Raw genomic sequence first — 20,294 nt, 5'->3', positions numbered from 1 at the left:
CTCAGCCACATCAGCTGCCAATCTGTGATTCATATGCTACTAATTCGTTTTAATATGATAAGGGGAAATTAGTTGGTTTGCCTAAACTTCACTCTGATAACAGCAATAAAAGGCATGGTCATAAAGTTCAGTTTCATTTTCTGGCTGAGGATAAGTTTTGTTTTCTTTTCTTTCTTATCCTGGTAGCAGTTTCATTTCTCTGCTGTTAGCTAGGCAACATATAAGAAGATTGGTTGAGCCTCGCAGTGCTTCAGTGGATTCCACACCATCAGAAAGAGAAATGGCTGACCAAAATGTCCGCAATGCTGGTTTCACTTCCTCTGGTATCACAAGAGGATCACTTGCTTCATCGATGATGTCCCAGGAAGCAAGAGCATCTGGGGGAGGTGTCCATTCTGGAGGCCCTACTGCAGCTCTCCAAGAAATGGGTATGAGCAATTTTGTGTGTGTGTGTGGTTTTGTGGTTTAGTGCATAGGTCCAAACAATTTCTTTTTCCTTGAAAATAAGCTTGTCAAGTAATGTCTTCTCTCCACATTCCTGTATTGCACTAAAGACAAAAGATTCCTATATTAAACTGCATGTTATGAGTGGGATGCTATTAAGGGTGTTTTCTGTGTATGTACATATGCATGAATGTACACATACATATGTGGTATTCATGAGTTTCAGTGTTTATTTGAAGTTTGTGCTATCTCTCCATTCTGCTAGGAATCATCAATAATACGGAAAGTCATCGTAGCAATAAGCAACGATACGCTTATGCAAGAACATGATCTGTGTACCTACATTTCATATAAATTATCAGATTTCCCTTGCTTTTTACTCACACACATCCATATAGGGAGAACCCATAAAACCTTATGCAAAGGCTATTGCAGAGGGAAATTAGCTGCAGTCCAAGAGCTGAATTCACGAAGGGAATATATACACATCCTTGACAGCACCTATCTAAGTACTAAAATCAGGCATAGCTGGCTTTCATGTGAGCTAACCCTGCAGGTGCTTGCTTTTCTGTTGCATGCACAGAGCAAACCCTGACCTGATGACTCTAAGCAGCTTGGCACTTGTTTAACCCCAGATCCTGTGGGATTCACGCGCAAGTTATTCTCCCTGCCAGTCCTGCCTGTGTGACCTGATTCAGCAGGCATCCTCTAAACAGGCAGAACTCCACAGAAGAGAGTGCCCCCTGTAATCCTGCTCTACCCAGCAGCACGGTAGTTAGCTCGCTGACCTTGGATAAAAGCTTCAAAACTCTTTTTGCCTTAGGGGTCTTGGACCCACATCTCCCACATATCAGGAGCATGCTAACCAGTAGCCTGGTTATTGGTGGGGATCTCTGCCATATTGGTCAACCGCTGACCTGCTGCTTTTGTAGTAAGCTTCTAGAAGGCTACTGAAGGATGGAGCTGAGCCTGACTCTTCCAGCCATAAAAAGAATGGTTGGCCAGGCGAGCTGGCCAGGGTCCAGATTTGGGGCATCTTTTAATAGTAAAAAATGAGATAAGCTTGGTTGAGAGGAAGTAAGTTATTTTTTTAAGATATGATTCACATTGCTGCCAATATTATTCATAGCGTGAGGCTCTCCAGACAGTGAGGAAATAAGTGACATAAGGGTCATTTAAAGAGATACTGCATGTGACTCCTGAGGCATTTTTAAATTTTTACTCAGTATGATTTGATCAGTGAGTTTAGGTTACTGAATACAGTGTTTATTGAATATTCAATAGGAAAGAGCTTAAGGGATGGTAGCAGCAGAGGGACTGAATATGGGAGAGAGTCAGGAGAGGAGGAGGACCGAGAGAATGAAGAGCAGGAAGAGCTGCTGTCAGGCACCACGCTGCATTAGCAGCAGAAATCCTGGTACATGGGAGATGCCAGTTACTTAATCTAATCATACACTAGAGCAGAGTTAGCTGCACAGTCTTGCCTTCTGTTACGGTAAGGATGGTACAGCAGTACTCAGCACACCCATAACCAGCGGCAAACTCTTCAGTGGTCATGCCCTATAGAGAGCATGAAGTTGCAGTTTCTAAACTAAAAGACTGAAGAATTGTATCCTTCCATGTGCTGAGAATCTTTAGGAGAGAGGAGCAACGTAAACATTTAACGACGCCTGGTTTTATTCTTGCAATGTCTATATCAGCTATGGACTTCATTATTTTGGTGAAGAGAAATCTTCATGACTCAAGGAAACCTTAGCCATGCCTACAGGAGATACTCCAAAAGCGCTTTTATCCATGTGAAAAATGCTAGCTCTGTAACATTGCCAAGACAGGTGTGAGCTTTGGCTCCCTGCAGCAGGAGAGCTTGCCACACATTCTTTGCCTGATTGAGAGCTAAAAGGGCCTGATTTCATTTCCGCAGGTGCTCACTGAAATCTCTCACTCTTCAAACACATCTTCTTAACCTTTTCATTCAGACTGTAACCCTTCCTCCCCCCCAGAACAAACGCGCTCGAAGGAACGGCTGATTCTGCAGCAGGGCATGAGTATTGTTCAGTATCACTTTACAGAAGATGTTATAACAAGCTCATCACCAAAATATTTGAGCATCCTCCAGGAACGCTTTAAGCATTATCACTAGCATTTGTCATCTTTAATGCTTTACTCCTCTCCCAGGAGAAGAAGAGTTTGCAAGGGAATACTTTGCTTGAGGCTTATTTATACTGAGATGGAGATATACATATAAATTGGCCACTGGCTACCACAGCTTGCTGTGTTTGAATTTTACAGGTATCTATTATGTATAAGTTTATGCTATGGAAAGTGAAGTGAAAGGAACATATCCGTCACCTGGAACAGTAAGTGGTGAGGTCTGCGGCAACCCTTAATTCCTGTAGGAATTTGTTCCACAGTCCACATTTGTTCCTCAGGCAGCTCCTCAGAAAATTGCGATTTCAGCAGAGACAAACTGTGCTGAAGCTGTTTTGGAGATCCAAATTTATCGAAAACAGTCTGTGCGAGAGTTGTAGATTTTCTTTGAGTTCTGGGAACATCCACAAAACACTGCAAATGTCCTTTCCCCAAGGTGGCAGATAAAAGCAGTATGGTTTTTTTCCAAATGATGGAACAAGTCAAGTAATCAGCAGCCTTCTTTTCTTTTGATACATTTGCTAGCCTCGAATTTTTTTAAAACACAGTAGTTGTTTATAATTATCTCATAAGGTTCCTTCCAGTCAGTAACATCTCCCTTGTAAATGTTCTAGGTGCCAGAGGCTCGACCCATTCATCAGGTTTTACCAGCAGCGGGATCTCTGGTGGATCCAAGGCTTCCCAGATGATGTCCCAGGAGGCCAGATCTCACGGAGGTGGAACTCCCAGGGGTGGTACAACTGCCACCGTCCAGTCCATCTGTAAGTGAGAGTCCTCCAGATAGATAAAGAAGAATTAACAGATGACTTTCAAGAAGTCAGCAGTATTTCAGCTCAAGTGTACATTTACTAGATGAAGGGATGTAAATAAGAGAAGTGGCTGCATTGCACCTGAAGCAATGTTTCTCCTGTTTGTTGCTTTATACTTGGTGGGAAGCTGAAACTAGGGAATTAGTGGAAATAACTATGCCACGAAGTTGCAGAGATATGGGTAGCTAGCAGAGACAGAAATCTGAAACACATAGTGACAGAAAAAAGGCCAGTGGAAGTTTAGGTTATGCTTTCATCATCACCACAATGGAAGTTCATTAATTTTTTTCAAGCACAAATTCAGGACCAAACCAAGAGCTTCACATTTGAACATGCAAAACAGATTAAGTGGGAGGAAACAGCAAAACATGAGAATGGAGTTATCAGACTGACAGATAGGAATCATTACTCCACTTCTTGTGGCCTTTTAGAAAATCTTAGCTTTCTTTCCTTTAAAGGAAGTTCATTGGGTCAAAAGCAGAGGGATCTGCCTGCACTTACCAGCTCAAAGCAGAGAACACCACAAATTTTCCTTATCACCCTGCCAAGTTAATGCATCCCACACCTAGATAAATCAAACCAAGGTATGAGGAAGCCTAGTCTATACCTGAAAACATCAGTAAGGATGCTAATTATTGTAGTGGGATCCTACAGGGTTTGGAAGAGAATTGGAGACAGGACTGAAGTTCTTAATTTCAAAAAGTGTCTTTCACAGTGTAACAAAGACCTTTGGTCTCTGACCTGGGAACATCTGTAACCAATGCTCAGATATTCTGTATGTTTTCCTGTACTGCAACTTTGCTTTAGGTTGTTCTCACAAGTTTCTTTGTATTTGTCCTTAGCAATGGGTGGCAAAGGAGGAAGACGCTGAATAGAAGAAAAACGTCAGTCCAGAAATAAGCTCTGCAAGCAGTTCATCCTTTACTAACAGAGTCATTTGACAACTTCTCCCCTTTGCTCTCCCTGTCACTGAGGTGAAAGGCGAAGCCTTTTTGGCATGCATAAATAAAATTTCTCTGAAAACGATGGATTCTTCCGTTAAATTAGTGGGGATAGGGATGAGGGGCAGTTTCTTCCTTGAATAAACATTCTCTGAAGCACAGACATGTACAAACACAAGCCGATAAATGGAAGCTAAGGTACTTTGGACTGCAAGGGTGTCTTGCCAAAACCCTGGGTTTAGCAACACTACATTCTCCACTTACAGGTAGCTTGCTTTGTTTATTTTACAAAAAAATTATCACAGTGCAAAAATCACCCTGTTGTGAGAGAGGAGCATAGAAACACTTGATAAGAGGCATCCAGCAGTTCCCTTTGGATGTACTTTTAATAGACTACCAAATTAAATTCTACTGCATTAAAAATACACATAAGCAAATGAGAACAGGTCCCACGAAATTTCATACCTCAGAGACGCAACTGATATTTATATCCCTCTACTATTTCTAAAATCCCTTTCACATTAATTTAATTTCAAGTCCCTCTTTCTTTATTGAGAGGTGTCAGCTTTGCCACAATTGGACCAAACCTACTCCTGTAAATTTCTTATGATACCTGAGAACAGATAAGGAAGAGAGCCCATCTTCTCTGGTATAGGTCTCACTACTGGGGCCTCTTGCTGTTCGCCACATGCCTGACTCATTTCCTTCATATGTACTCATACGATGACATTTCCCCAAACACACGTAACATTGCCCATTCCCCATAGAAATTCCCACACACATACTCCCCCACACTTCCATCTTCCTCCTGTCTTTCTGGGTCCTCATCCTCCCTCCCCTATAACCTCCCTCCCTCTGTATTTCTAACAAAACCACACAATGCAACTTCTCCTTCCCTTTCCCCACCCCAGGACAGAGGAAGAGAATCTCCCACCTTCAGGCCAGAAGTTAAGAGGCGCTGGGTTTGTGGTGCTGCACTCAGTGATTTTCTCCAACCACTTCTGTCACCCAGCTCGAGCATTCCCACCTCAGCTGCATCTCTTCATGGCTGGGAAACATGTTTGTACCCATACACCTCATGCTCTCAAATACGGTCTTCTCCCTCCTACCTAAGCACCTTCCTGAATGGACATGAGCAGTCAGCATTTGCCTCCAGTTGCAGCAAAGTTAAATTGAATTATTTGATGAGCGGAGGAGTGCTAGTATGGAGGAGAGGCTGATGAAGAGGGGAAGAAAGGTATCTGCGCTTGCTGTGCTACGCAAAGGATTAAAAGGCAATTGAAAAACAAAATCTCCATTTCATGGGATGGAGATGCTCTCCTAGCAAGGCTCTATCTTGGGCAAATGCTTAAATGTAACCAGGAGTTGAAGTCATAAAATCATAGGAAGATTTACTTTCAAAGGGACCTTGGTGTGAGAAGAATGGGGGCAGTTCTCTAGTCCAACCTTCCACTCGAAGCAGTGTTAACCTTAATGTTAGACTTGTTTGCTCAGGGCTTTGTCTGGTCAGGTTCTGAAAATCTTCAAGGAGGCAGATATAACAGCTTCTCTAGGCAACCTGTTCAACAGTTTCACTGCTCTCACAGTCGAGATTTTTTTCCATATATTGAAATAGAATTCCTTTTGTTGCAAAGTCACACTTACTCCAATGGATCGTGAAGTACATACTTAATAACGATGTATTTTAGAGTTTTCTGCTTTAGAGATTCACCAATAAATATGCTCTCCTGAACTGGCACCTAGGCCTAAAAGTCATGAAGATGGGACTAGAAACATCCTTTGCAGAGCTCAGTGCCTCTGCTGAGAACAGACACGCTATTTACAAATCACGCACTGTCACACCAACAGGACTGAATGCTTTCTCTCTCCCCATACTTTCTGTACAATTACAGTTTTAGAGATTTCTTCACACAATAGTAGTGGCTTATATTTGTATGTTAGCTTTCATACTTAAGGACCCTGAACTGTTTTGTTCACTGCAAAGGAAATGCAGGAACATAATCCCAAGCCTTTTTTTTTTTTTTTTTTTTAAGGTCAGGCACATTTTAACTTGACTTGAGTGGTAGTTTACATGCTTGCATGTGTGTGAAAGCTTCCCTGCTCATGCCTGCGTGCTGGCTATCTGCTGCTAAATTGTCACCACTGCCATAAGTATCTAATTGTAATATTGCTGTTGTAGTCTGCAACAAATAAAGAAAGAAAAGGAATGAAGAACACCTTGTCCAGGTGAAATAAATAAAAAAAAAAATTAAGCTGTTATGCAGTAAAAAATGTAAGTATTCAGGACTCACAGACAACTCACCAGACTCAAGGGTCTGTGAATCTGACTGAGAAATGTGGGGCATGCTCTCTGAAATGGTATTTTAGATGTAATTTTCAGCCTTTCTTCTAGCCCTTCTCTATTCTCCTCCCGCATCTCTTCAGATCTTAGCCACCTCTCTGCAACAATGATTTTCCCACATGCCCCAGTCACCATTAAGCACGAGGCAAAAGATTTGGCCGAACACGAACGGTAGGATCTGGAAACCGGTGTCACCAACCTGTGAGGAGGGAAAGGAGGGGGAGGCTGCTGGTTTTACTCTGAGGAACTTTCTGTCTGGTTCTTCGGTTGTGGTTGTCCCTGCTTATAACAGGCCTGCCTTTCCCACTGTCCCCACCAAAACAGCCTCCAATTAAGAAATCCCCTTTCCTTCTCGCTTTCAAACCTGCTCCATAGTCATCCTTGATCCCTTTTACGGTGGGAGCAGCCTCACAACCGCTGCGGGACATCAGCAGGGTGCTGTGACTTTCCTCTCCCACCGCGGCTCACCCTCTGCGAGAGCTGTGTCGGAGCACTTTGCTGGCTTGGGTTCTGCCCCATGACCTCACGTCACCTCCAAAAAAAGGCTGCGGCAGCTTTGTCAAACAGCTGCTGGGGTATAGGCGGAGAAAGCTGGCTACGTAACCAAGAACACAGCTCAATTTTTCTAAGGCGCTTAACGTTCCTCGCTTGTGGCAGCTTCATCGAAGTTCTGCCATGTCTTTACACAGAGGGGAGGGAGCATAAGGTCAGTGTAAGGCAATAAAGCATTTTATATCTATTTACTACAGATTAAAGGAGGTGGGCAAGTAAAAGGCAAAGGAGAAGCTGCATCCTGTCTTTATTGATTTTTACAGATCACCAGTGATTCTGCTTTTGCAGCTTTGTCCACCCAGCGTAATAAAAATAAAAGCATTGAAACTCCAGAGATTTGGCATAGCCTGGGATGCATATGTGCAAACATGGACTCAGCAGTTCACTGCTCTTTAAGTCTCGGCTAGTACGTGACTCTAATTAAGCCATCCTACACTTTCCTCCCAAGGCGTAATGCAACAGCCTGTGACTGCTAAAATATAGCTGCGATCTATCGGCAGATCTTTATTCCCTTCTATGCCCTCAGTGCTGGCATGAGGTGGAGCAAGAAGGTCTAACCTGGCTTTTTCCCATTCAGAGATTCCCCCTGTGTGCAAGGGCTCTCAGAGAACAGCAAGGACCTAGCTTCCCACAAGCAGACATTCGAACACCTGCTTTAGCACCGATGATGCTGAAGTGAGTCATAACAATGAGAGTAATGCAAAAATGACAAGAAAGAGTAGAGAAGTCAAGCACATACATAACTTGTCGGACAAACAGTTTTGTAAACTGAAGCTGTATTATGCGAGAAACAACGTGTGACCGTTTAATGACAATTAAAGACCTTGTTTCTTATTTGCCTGCAGAGGGGAAGATTTAAAACTGGGTTTCAACTTGAATGCTGGCATTTCTTGACCTCAAGTGTTTTTGTCTTGTTAAAAAATGACTATCATTAGTGAGAGCTGACAAAAGGTATTTATGCCTAAAAGAAGGAAAACCAATCCAAACCAAAGCAAGGATCCTTAAGCACATATCATTTCACTTTTCAGCGCTTACGTGACGCTGGCAGTTTGGATTACTTTTCCCATCTTTAGATCTTGTTGTGTTGAGAACTAGCCTAGATGGCTTTACGGCAGCAGGGAGCATCCTCAGCTGCATTTGAATTCACTTAACTGCATCAGCTCTAATAGGTCTACAGGAGAACAAAGGTAAATGCTTCCTCCTGAAAGCCTTACTCGCAGACCACTTAAGCAAATTCATATGCACATTACTACAAATGAAGTATTTACATTTTTAACAGATTATAATGGAAAAGGTCAAATAACAACAAATATGGCAATCTAAATCCCTCATGTCTCTCAATCAATCTTTCCACAACAAATAGACAGAGAGAGAGAGAAAGGAAAAGAGGCAGCAGTGTGAGATTACCAGAGCAATAGCACTGAAGCAATACACTGCAGAAAGCACATAGCTCTCTGCACGGAAATCAATTTCTCCCATGGGATGGGGTCGATAGTTGTCTGACAGGACAGTATACAGGCAATTTAATAGCATTTTATCTAAATGAATCTATTCCCCCCCCCCCCCCCCCAGCCTCACAGTTCATAAGAAGGCTCTCTTTGTAAAATAGATTTATTTATTTTTTATCATACAACAGGAAAGTATTTATCATTCTGAAGACACTACCATTGTCTATTAAAAATCATTTATCCCTGTTAAGTTACTCATTACCCACAACTGTTTCCCAACATTGTCATTCTAATTAGTTAAGTCATGCACACAACCCATAAAAATGACTTTCAGTTACTCTGGAAACATTTTTCTTACCCCAAAACGTTTTAAGCTATAGATCATTCTTTCAGGAAAAATAAGCCCACAAAGCAGGCAAACTCAGTTGGCTCAGAAGAGCATTGGTATCTGAAATAACATTTTTATGCAAGAAAAAGCTTTTTTTTTTTTTTTGAGGAATGCATTATACACAGAGATTGGCTGTCCAGTGTATCTATTTTAATAGTACTTAATAACTGATAAATAATAAAGCCAAGCTGATCTTATTAGTGGATATCTGTGTGAAGTAAATGGTAATGAATGAGAACCCATAATAAGCATAATTCCAAGGATAGATCTTTGGCGCTCTGGGAGTTTGGTATTGTGCCCCAAAGGCTCTTGTAAATCCAGCTGCAGTTCTTGCTCATCATTTAGAAGATTAGGGGCTGATAAGCGACAGTCAAGCCTTATTAGAACAGGCTAAGGCAACAGGAAACATTAATTGGGTAATTTAATGCACAAGGAGACAATAAATGCCTGCATTGTGGTTCAGATGCTGTTTCCTCTATTGATTTGTTCATGTCTTATTTTGTGAAATTCTCACAAATTCTTGGGGGAGAGACTGTAAGACAAAGTCCAAGTTTAAAAATACTAGAATACTTTTGTTATTTCCTATGGCTTCCCTTCACCCCTTGTGCTCCTAAGGGACCCATCAGCAGCCCTGCCCTTGGAAGCCAAAGAATGAAGACTGCTCCCTTGCCCAAGGACTCCTCCAACGAAGGAGGGGAGAGATCCAAGCTATAGCAGCCATCTGCAGTGAAATGGTGTCTCACCATCTTACTTGTGCTATGGTTTCAGCACAGCAGGCACAAAGCAGGGGCACTGTGACTCTGGGAAAAGTCCAGTCTCTCTTTTCCTTTAGAAAGCTGGGAGCACTTAACAAAGCCCCCTTCTCTTTCACCATTCTGGAGGAGGTGTAGAAATAGTTGCTGGACTGATCTTCCTCTGGAAGTAAGGAAGATGAGAGGAAGCTCCCGGCATGGGTGTTACATCCCTGTCTAATGCCAGAATTAATCCACTCGTGGGTGGATTCACTCAGTCCCCTCAGTGGTGGATATTGGTGTCCGGAATACCAAAATCTCTCAGTTATATACCAGCTCCTCATCTGGATCCCATTCTAGGATTTCCTTCCCTGAGATTTCTTTCCCACAGCTGAACAGGAGGGAAAAGAGGTTCTCTGACAGCGGAAGAAATTCAACATGAGAAGGAGAGAGTCTTTCCTTTACTTAGCTGACCTAGGCACTCTTTCCCTCTTGTTTTCTAGCACTGTAACTTGGAAGATTGGGGGTGATAATTCATGGACACTTTATTTCAATAATTTACATTTGCAGCAATTTAAATATTAAAATGCAGTTTGAAGGCATGCAAGCATCATTAATTTCAAATAAACACTGTACATTATGCTCTGTTTAACAGCATTCAGTCTCACTTTTTGTAGCTTTTGAATCATTCTTCTCAAGGATCCCCAACCACAGCCTCTCCCTTCCACAGCCTGGCACCGTTTCTGCTCCGAGCAAGGTTCCCTGTGTCTGTGGCAGTGGCTGGAAGGCCACTCCTCGTTGCCCGCTGCAGCAAAACTCATTGTGGGCAGAGCACCCCTCCACTTCAAGCTTCTTCAGGGCTGCCACATTTGAAGTTGGTGTCCTCTTCACACCTCCCCATATTTAAGGAAGGAGGTAGCCTCTCTGCCTCTATTCACCGTATGATGTGGTGTTGCAGGGTGCCTATAAACAGATCCCTAAAGTCATGGAAGCCTTGGGAGAAGAGGCAGGGTCCACCTACAGCCCAACACATCCTCACCACCACCACATTAACCAACGCTCTAGCTGTGCTCCGTGCATCTCCTCAAGGACTGCCCCAAACACAACGATCCAAGACTGTCCACTAGGCCAAAAATAGGAAACGTGCACATCTTCTTGTTGGAACAGTGGTTATTTGTACTTGCACTGAGCACTACGCAGGACAGCCAGTGGTGGACCTATTCTGTTGGACAAAAGGATAAGTCAAGGCAGACCTCCACATCTGAGAAGATCTGACAGTCTACCTGGAACAAGACCAACACATTCCTTTCAAACCAGCAAGTAGGTACCCAGTGGCTGGGTTAGGCAGGTTAGCCCCTTTCTTCTTCTGGAAAGAACACCCCAATACTCTTCCTCTGGGCTTTCATTCCACTGAAGTTCTGAGTGTTGTAACCATACTGAAAAACAACAAAATTATGCAGGCTGCCCACAATGGTCCATTTCCTTAGGGCCTCACATATTAAAGAGACACAATTAATAATTCCATTTCAATGCACAATAATAAAAAAGATTGTACATACATTCCCTTATAAAAATATTCATCATTAATGATTACAGCAATTAAAATAGTTCCACATCCTTCCCTCTACTATTTTTAGGGAAAAGTCAGCATCGAAATATAATCTGGTTTAACTAACATCTAATACAAGCAATATGTTATAGAAGCTATCTTGTTTTACCCATTGTTTGGTGGGTTTTGGTTTTGCTTTGGGTTGTTTTTTTTTTAAGAATGCCTGAAATGTGAAAATAAATAAATAAATAGATTTCCCTTAATGTAATAAAATTTCATAGAAAATATTGTCCCTAAGGAAAAAAAATGTATGCTACAAAAAGAGTTCTTAAAATTCAGATGTTGCTTTTTGCAGCCTTTTGCAATTGGAATTTCCATCCAGCCAAGATTTTTACTGGCCAGTTTTAAGCTACCTCTGCAATTTATGTTTATACATAAACAGCTCTGATTTTAATTGCTATCAACTTCTTACACTTGATAGATGGTCTTAAATATTTTTTGCCTCCAGAGACTACTTACTTTGCCAAGTATTGACACACTTTCAAGATTTATACTTCTCTAAGGAACGAAGTTTACAATAAAATATAATGTATTCCGTGGCTGTGAATGGTAATGTTACTAAACAATCCAAAGATATTTCACAACTGGTAGTTATTTCCCTCCCACACCCAGCACCGCACTGTTTTAGTCCTACTATAGACTTTGTTTTTTAAAGAAAAGTAAAATGCCTAATTTGCCTAACCTAATGTTTCAGAGAACCAATATGACTTAATTTAGGTTTCCTTCCACCAGAACCATTATTGGACTAAAGATTACCCTTTCATTTTTCCCAGTAATTATTTTAAGAGGGTAACTCTTGTGGAAGGGATTCATTCACTTGTGGGGTTGGAATAACCCCTTACAGAGCTCAACCATCACACTGCAGTCAGAAACAGGAATTGTTACAGAAGTGTAAAATACAGATGTCGAACATATGAGTAGTTACTAATTATTAGACAGGCGTAACTCAGTAGATGACTGAAGTCACATCTAGATCTAAATACTTGGATTGAATCCAGTTTGCTGGTAGCAATCATGGGTCACATTGCTTAGAGAAACCCCAGAGGACAAGGAAGGGTTCTTAGAAAAAATACATCAATTTGTACCATCTCCAAGCAACTGCTACTGCATTGCTGCAGAGGTAGCATCATCAAGCCCTATCAGCAGCTCTTTTAAAATCAGCTGAAAATATATCCAGCACTGAAACAATTCATAGATGTTACTTTAGTGACAAACTGCAGCTCTCAGCCTTGTAAAAATACACTTTCAAGGGAGATTTCATTTTCTTTTTTCCAGCCGTTTCACCTCTTTAATACAGCTTTCTATATTAATCTATTTTGTAAATAGGTAATTTTAAGTCACACAGGTCCTTTGCAGAGGAAAAGGAAAGGTGGCTCTGGGTTGCTCTCTTTTTATCTCATTGTTACCACTTCTCAGAGATGAGCAGGCACCCCAGCAATAAAAAGAAACACGCTCCATGGGTTGCACCACCCGTCTTCCTCACTAACTGGGGAATGGGAGGGGTGCGATCCAAGAGGGGCTGTAGTTTCCCTGGGGTAGGTGATGATGCAGCCTGTACAAGAGTAATTTGTTGTGAAGTTTTGAATTTAAACATCCCAGCTCTTGGTAAGGCTACAATTCCAGGTTACTTGGCTTTCGCCCTTGAGATGGAGGAGAAATTCCCTACAATTTCTATAAAAGTTGCTAAAAATTCTAGGAATAAATTATTTTGTCAGAGTAATAATTTCTATAATTACTCACTGGGAGTCCTTGCCCTGGCCATCCTCCTTCTCCCACCCACCTTATAAGGATTTTTCTAGAGCAAATAATAGTTTAGACTGCAGACAGAATAAAAACTGAAGAAAGCAGAACAGAAGTATAAAGAGACAGAAGTGAGCAGTTGCTTAAATCTGTTAATAACCAGATATAGAAACAATGAATGAGAATGATCAGAAAACTGAAGAGACCAAAAAGGAAAATATTCTTGCAGACTTCATCCCTGTAGAGGAAAGCAATAGAAATGGAGACCTAATTCAGGTTATGATTCAAAAAGCATGTAAATGCTTACTTAAGCACTTACAAGCTTACTTAAGCATTTATACACAAATGCTTAAGAAATTCTTCATGTTCTGTCAGCGTGAAGTTAGTTTTCACTTGGGCCTGGTAGTTTGTGTTGCAAAGATTTTTTTTTGCAATACCACTAGTGAGTTTCCAACAAAAATTTTATTAGGATGTAAATTAACTCTAGAAATTTATTTCAAGATATAAACCCAATAATTCTTCTGTAGTGCATTTTATTTATTCCTTTTGATGCAAGGATATAAATCGGACAGTAATTTTGTACCAGTCCAATAGAGGACTTATAAAAGACAGTGGATGAGATAATTCATTTCTGATTATTCATGTTTATTTTATCTTTAGCATAAATAGATTATGAAAATAATCTGTTCCATGGCTGGTGCTTTTCTGATGAATTTTAAATTACATGTGGAATATTCTTAAGAAGAGAGATACTGAAAATGTAGATTTATTATTATTTTGACTCCTGTTGGCTCCTGTGCTTAAAAATGGTATACACATAAGGAGGTTAATGGCATTATGATTTTCAGATAACGTTTTTAAACTGCTGACTTGGAAACTGTGAGATTAATAGCACTGAGAACATCTAAAGGTAATAAGATTACAATTTAATATTAACTAAGTGTTTCTTAGGGATCTGCTGGAGCAGTGCCTCAGCTCTGGGATATGCTAGAGTAATTAGTCTGTAGTGGCATACAGTGGCGATGCATGATAACTGCAGCTTTTTCCTGCTGCAGTTAGGGTTTTCCATTCACCGGTAACTGGTTTTTATTTGTAATACCTGTCATAAACAGGCACAGAGCAAGCTTGTAATGCTCTTGCCTTAACCTGATGCTGATCAGGGAGAGACCGGTTCTCAAAGGCTGATCCGAATGCACAAGGAAAGATTTGCTTGCTTTTCTCCCATATAACAGAATTGCAAAAATTATCTGCCCTCACTTCTACTATGCTCCAGACCTGGTGAAGTTGCACAGTCTCTTTAGGAGAGTCTGCTGTAGCCCCGGGTGGCCAGAGGCAATGGCTGTTGTTCTGGCTGCAGGACAGAAGGACAAAGGGAGCGGCAGCTCCTGCCGTACTGTCATCTAAATCTCTACATTTTGTCTCCTCGTTTTGCTAATTAATGTCTCCACGTGAAAGGAGTTGGCCTCCTCCATCCCACGTTGCCATTCCATCTGGGATGACAGGGTGATGCGGTTCTGCCGTCACGTAGGGTTGCCTGACCAAGCCACCCCTGAAACACCAGTCACAGCTCGTCAGGGTGGTGGAGACTTTCCTCCTCTTGTAGGAGTTTGTAACAGAAGCATTAAGATACCATGACTGAAGTGCAAGCAGAAAAGGACCCGAGGACACAGCACAGCAAAGGCTACAGGACCAGCTTTTATGTGTAAACAAGGGCACACTCAACAGCAGAGAAGCTGGTAAACATCGAAGAAGGTGGTGTTTACATGAAGATCAAAAGGCCCCTGCTTCACTAAGGCCAAAGTACAGCTAGGTCAGCAGAGGACCTAGACGGGAGAATGGCAAAAAGGCACTTTTTACCCAGTATCCATCGCTCCTCCTGCTCTCCCACCAGGAACCCGCAACGTTACCAGAAGGATGCCCGAATCGGGAAACGGAAACAATGCCTAGTAAACTATGCTTAACATTTACAAGGTCAGAGGGTTAAATAAGAAATATTCAGAAGCAGAAGGCTATCTCATACTAAATACGGATCCTCAGAAGCCCCAACAGACCCATCCACCCGCCCCTCCTGACGGCCTGTCCCTGCCGGCCCCAGGAGGGCAGGGAGGACTCTCCAGCCAGAGCCCCTCGTCCTCCGGGTGGCTCAGAGGGACTTCTGCCCACCCCCTGTGGACACCTCCTTCTCGCTGCTCGTATACAGGCTGGAGCCAGTGAAATCTAGCAGAGCTGCGTATATTTGGTAGCAAAACGAAAGCATTTAAGTCAGAAAAACGGGCTAGCAAAAAACCCCAAAAAACAACCAAACCCCCTATACATCTTCATAATCATTTGAAGGGGGATATTTTAATAATCTCAGTTTGCAGGATGACCTCACAAAACACAAAACTTAAGGATTTGATGTACTTCAAGGACTGCCTCCTGCAGAATGTTAGTAGGATTTAAATGCTCTTGCTTGTGCATTTTAAAATCTACTTTTCAGGTAATGAACAACTTCCGAATTTTTATTACAAGTTTCCATTCACCTAGAAAATTCAGATCCACAGAGGATCTCATGTAGTGCCTCCACTTAAAAGTAACGTTATGCTCAGTATCGATCCCTTCTGTATCAACTGTTCGGATTTCCAGCTATTTTTACTAGTAATTTTTTATCCTTTGCTTGCTAGGGGATGTCTTTATACCAGTAGAAAAACAGTTAATGGTGGAAAAAAGATAATGACTCAAAGAGTGAAACCCAATAACGAACCCGTCAGTGTAATACATAGAAGATAGAAAAAAAGGACTGCTGTCTAGTCACAATTTCTCTCAATTTCAAGACCTCTGTAGTTCGACGAACCCCATTATGTTAGCAGATGTGAGCCTGCTTTACACTCGCAGTACCCCTGTGAGGCAGAAAATTTTATCTGGGAGCAACTGGGCGCACGAGGAACCTGAAGAAACTGTCCATGGCCACACAGCAGAGGAAGGAATCTGGGATTTCTTAGATGGCACTGATACAGACCTTCCCCCCCCCACTAGGGAGTCACAGAGGCTCCAAATGCACATTTTAAGTCACTCACACGACAAGAGCCACTGCCTATCCCCACTTCTCGACCCCCTGCTCCCCCGCTGGTGTATTCCAGGGTCCGTAGGTGATCCCTGCCACGACCAGCCCTAGCTGTGCTGCACTCATACAGGGTCCTCTGTTAGAAACTCGGTCCCACAGAATCAGAGGCACACAGAGGAAATGGAAAACAAATTGCCCAATATCAGTGAAACATACGGTAAAAATATGTGACCATCTGCAAAGAAACGCCAGCAGAATAAAGAGGAGCAGAGATGAAAGGGAAGGTAGGATGTGTGTTTGTGAGGGAAAAAGCAATGGCAGTGAACCTCTGGACTGAAGGAAAAAACCTCCTAAGCAAGGAGCAGCCGTAAGCATCTCGAGCTGAGAGGGTAAGGACAGCACCTGGTTCTGCTTGTAACCACTTCTTAACACCGGGTCATGGAAATGCTGGCCAGAAAGGACCTCTGGAGGTCATCTCCCACTCAAAGTGGGACTATTGCCCATGCTAGATCATGTCAGCTTTGCCCAGCTGAGTCTTGAAAAGTTCAAAGGATGGAGGTACCCTGAAACATTTTCACGCATGTCATTACCACTGATTTCAACAGAATTTAGAAATTTAAAAACACACACAAAAATTTGTGTTTAAAACAATAAGGCTAAACAGTTCTTCCACTACTGGTAAAAAAAGTCACTGCTTTTTGAACTCGTGACAATTAAATTTATGTAATCTGTATTGTAGGGTTATCAGCATATCTTGTACAGGCTAGCTTACTCCTTCTTCCCTACGTGAGCCATAGAAGCTCCTGTAGGTGCACCCATGCATCTGTCTTATCCCTTGTAAGCAGTAGAAGAATAGTGCCAGGACAGCATCCATTGCAGGACTATAACAGTGTATCTGCAGTGCATAAAGAAGTGTTTAAATGGATCCCTTCTCCTGATATCTGCAAAAGCAGGCAAGCAGTCGTTCACTTTGTACGGAGACCAGCTTAGCCCACCCAGGAGTTGGTTTTGACCATTGCTACTGATCATTACCTGCAGCGAGCTAGCAAGCAAAAGTATTAAACTTTAATATATTTCAGTCGTGCCTATTGACTGTGCATTTTAAATAGACTCTGCTATTCTCTCCCAGTGGAAAGATTTATTTTACTTTAAGAATATATAGGGCTGTGCTTTCAGTACTTTTTCTTTGTTTAACAAGCAGCTCTCTTACTGAAAACCCAGTAGACCACAAAACCAGTCAGGGGCTTTTATCCAGGATGTCTGACCCATTGCCTGACAATAATTAGTTCAGGTTAATTACAGCAAATCTGTAGATTTGCAGCCTGAAATCATCTCATCCCCTAAGCTGAACCCTCCAGAGGTTTCTTTTATGAGCTCTGCATCCTAAGGGTGGACTTAAAGTAATGAATTTGTCTCTAATAAGATTCATAGGTTTGTTCCCTAAGCAATGGTGTCAATTATAGAATCTAACACTGATGGCTTATTTTGCTGAAAATAGAGAAATTGAGAGGTTTTAATGAAGCATGCAGGATTTTTAACATTTCTGTTTAACTCTTTGCATTGTCGAAAAGTACAAAAATACAATTATGTGAAATATTGTACCACTTTCTATGTATTTCTGTGTGTGCCAATAGCTAATTTCCTTCTGCTCTATAATGGAAAAGGTTAATGTAATGACTCTGAGATTTCATTTGGAAATGTTCCAGAAGACTGTCTGAGTATTTGCTGCACTTAATGGCAGGAAGTAATAAGTGAGGTTATGTATTGGTGAAAAATATTTCATGTACTGAGACGATTAATACTGGAGAGAGGCACAGGGGACACAAGCCTGAGGCTTCCTTCTCAATTCTGACACAATATAATATGTCCATACTTGATACGTGCCCTTCTGTAGTTAGTTCTTAATCATTAACAAAGCAGACAGTAAGTCTCTGGGGTACATGGTATCGGGAGAAGAGAAGGAATCAGGTGCAGGATTCTCCTCTCTCCTACAAATGAGTGGCAGGCACCTCCAACTGGGAACACTGGACCAGGTGGTACTGGTACCAGCAAGGTATCTACATAGCAAGATAATGCCGTAACACCCTTCAGGGGTTCGACTCTGTCCCAAGTATTTCAATGTCTATACTAATTTTTGTGCATAGTTATTGTACTTAGGCTTCCTGGAAGATGAACCACCATGTCACAGCTTTATTTCAGCATTTTATTTCACATGAAATTTATTGCTTATGAAAAATTTAGCATTATTGCATATGAAAGATTTAGCCCTTTCATTTATTTCAAACTTTTCAAAGTTACTTTTAATTCAGATCCCATTCCTGTTGTCTGAGTCAGTCCAAGTCACAAAACTAAGGTTTCAAGCTCATGAGACATAGCTCCAGTTATTTATTCTACTCATTTTAATAATTAAATTATTATTTTGCTTTTAATAGCATTGAAAGAAGAGACAAGGTTCCAGGACTCTTGACTCCATTGGAAAGAGATTGTTGAGGTTGGACCTGCAAGAGGGTAGTAGCATCAAGTGGCAGTAGCCATCACTGGAAGGGTGGATGCGGCTAAGAGGTGCAGTACCTGTACACCTACAACAGCTCCTAACATTTAAAATACAGTTTACCTGTGCAAGGTAAATTGCTACAGAATTTAAACTACCCCTCCACTGCTGGTAGACTACCACAAGAGTGTGTCCTGCTCCCTGGCCAGGGGTCACACAGGCAGGTCAATGCAAGCCACATTTTTCAGAAAGACTTTTAGATCAGCTGTGGTCTCCCTGCACCTTCAGCTGAGGGGAAAGGGGACCCTCCATGTTCGTTGGGTTCTTGGGTGCTCCACTGAGCACAGAAATCACCGTCCCCAAAGGGGAGTTCGGATCATGGGTGCAGACTGTCGGGTTGAACTTAAGAGACTCGTGTCGGATACATGAGACAGGCGTCAGACAGGACAGGCTGCTGCGTTCGCTGGTGGTCTAGCTCACGCTGGGAGCGCAAAGAGGGGGCTATGTATCTCCTCGCCTACCCCAAGTTGATAAGTTCACCGAATTCTCACTTTTTACTGAGTGTCATGCATAATCTTTCACTGGTCTCCGCTCTGAAGGCTGCTATCTAATAAAGTCTATTTCAATGCACATTTGAAGCAATAAAGGCATCCATTAGGAAAAACAATATTTAGAAAAGGAAAAAAAAAAAAATGCACCGGAGGTGCAAGATTAAAAAGGAAACTACCTTCCTTGGGTTAAGCACTGATCGGATGCTGGCAGTGACATGCTTTTTTTAGCTGGAAAATGCTGAAGTACTGTATTGGTTTTACGTGGCAAGGTTCTGGTAGCAGTGGTGGGCTGCAGGGTGGCTTCTGTGCAAAGTCACCAGGAGCTGACAGAGCCAACGCCAGCTGGCTCCAAGATGGAACCAATGCTGGGCAGGGCCGAGCCCACCAGAAACGTGGGTAGTGCCTCTGGGATAACATATTTAAGAAAAGGTAAAAAATGCTGGGCAGCAGCTGTGAGAGGGGATTGAGAATATGGGAGAGAAACAGCCCTGCAGACCCCCAGGTCAGTGAAGAAGCAGGGGGAGGAGATGCTCCAGGCACTGGAGCAGAGATTCCCCTGCAGCCCATGGTGATGAATGCCATGGTGAGGCAGGCTGTCCCCCTGCAGCCCAGGGAGGTCCACGGTGGAGCAGATCTCCACCTACAGCCCGGGGAGGACCCCACGCTGGAGCAGGTTTGCTGGCAGGACTTGTGACCCCACGGGGGATCCACGCTGGAGCAGTCTGTGCCTGAAGGACTGCAGCCCATGGAAAGGACCCACGCTGGAGCAGTTCGTGAAGAACTGCAGCCCATGGGAAGGCCCATGCTGGAGCAGGGGAAGAGTGTGAGGAGGAAGGAGTGGCAGAGATGGAATGTTATGGACTGACCACAGGCCCCATTCCCCGTCCCCCTGCACTGCTCAGGGAGGAGAGGTAGAGGGGTTAGGAGTGAAGTTGAGCCTGGGAAGAAGGGTGGGGAGAAGATGTTTTTAGGGTTTTTTTTTACCTCTCACCATCCTTCTCTGTTATTAATTGGCAATAAATTAAATTAATTTCCTCAAGTCAAATCTGTTCTGCCGG

At 42.5% G+C, this 20,294-nt stretch overlaps 1 protein-coding gene across 1 annotated transcript; it reads left to right on the top strand.

Moving 5' to 3' along the window:
* Positions 1-280: 280 nt before the first annotated feature.
* Positions 281-4,272, top strand: LOC104838292 (interferon alpha-inducible protein 6-like). The gene is made up of 3 exons (XM_010577954.1): positions 281-428; positions 3,207-3,353; positions 4,244-4,272. Exons 1-3 carry the CDS (start codon positions 281-283, stop codon positions 4,270-4,272), a joined length of 324 nt encoding a protein of 107 aa, XP_010576256.1.
* The last annotated feature ends 16,022 nt before the right edge of the window (positions 4,273-20,294 follow it).

The sequence above is a fragment of the Haliaeetus leucocephalus genome, unplaced genomic scaffold (genome assembly GCF_000737465.1).
Source record: "Haliaeetus leucocephalus isolate CR32 unplaced genomic scaffold, Haliaeetus_leucocephalus-4.0 Scaffold587, whole genome shotgun sequence".
Lineage (NCBI taxonomy): Eukaryota > Metazoa > Chordata > Aves > Accipitriformes > Accipitridae > Haliaeetus > Haliaeetus leucocephalus.
Note: the sequence above shows the minus strand (reverse complement) of the source record. Positions and strands in the feature narration are given on the sequence as shown.

Bases quoted from the DNA above. Each gene is read 5' to 3' on its own strand.
- LOC104838292 (XM_010577954.1), top strand. From the start codon at position 281: ATGGCTGACCAAAATGTCCGCAATGCTGGTTTCACTTCCTCTGGTATC. The intron at 429-3,206 runs GTATGAGCAATT...TAAATGTTCTAG, and splicing joins TGCAGCTCTCCAAGAAATGG to GTGCCAGAGGCTCGACCCAT. The intron at 3,354-4,243 runs GTAAGTGAGAGT...ATTTGTCCTTAG, and splicing joins TGCCACCGTCCAGTCCATCT to CAATGGGTGGCAAAGGAGGA.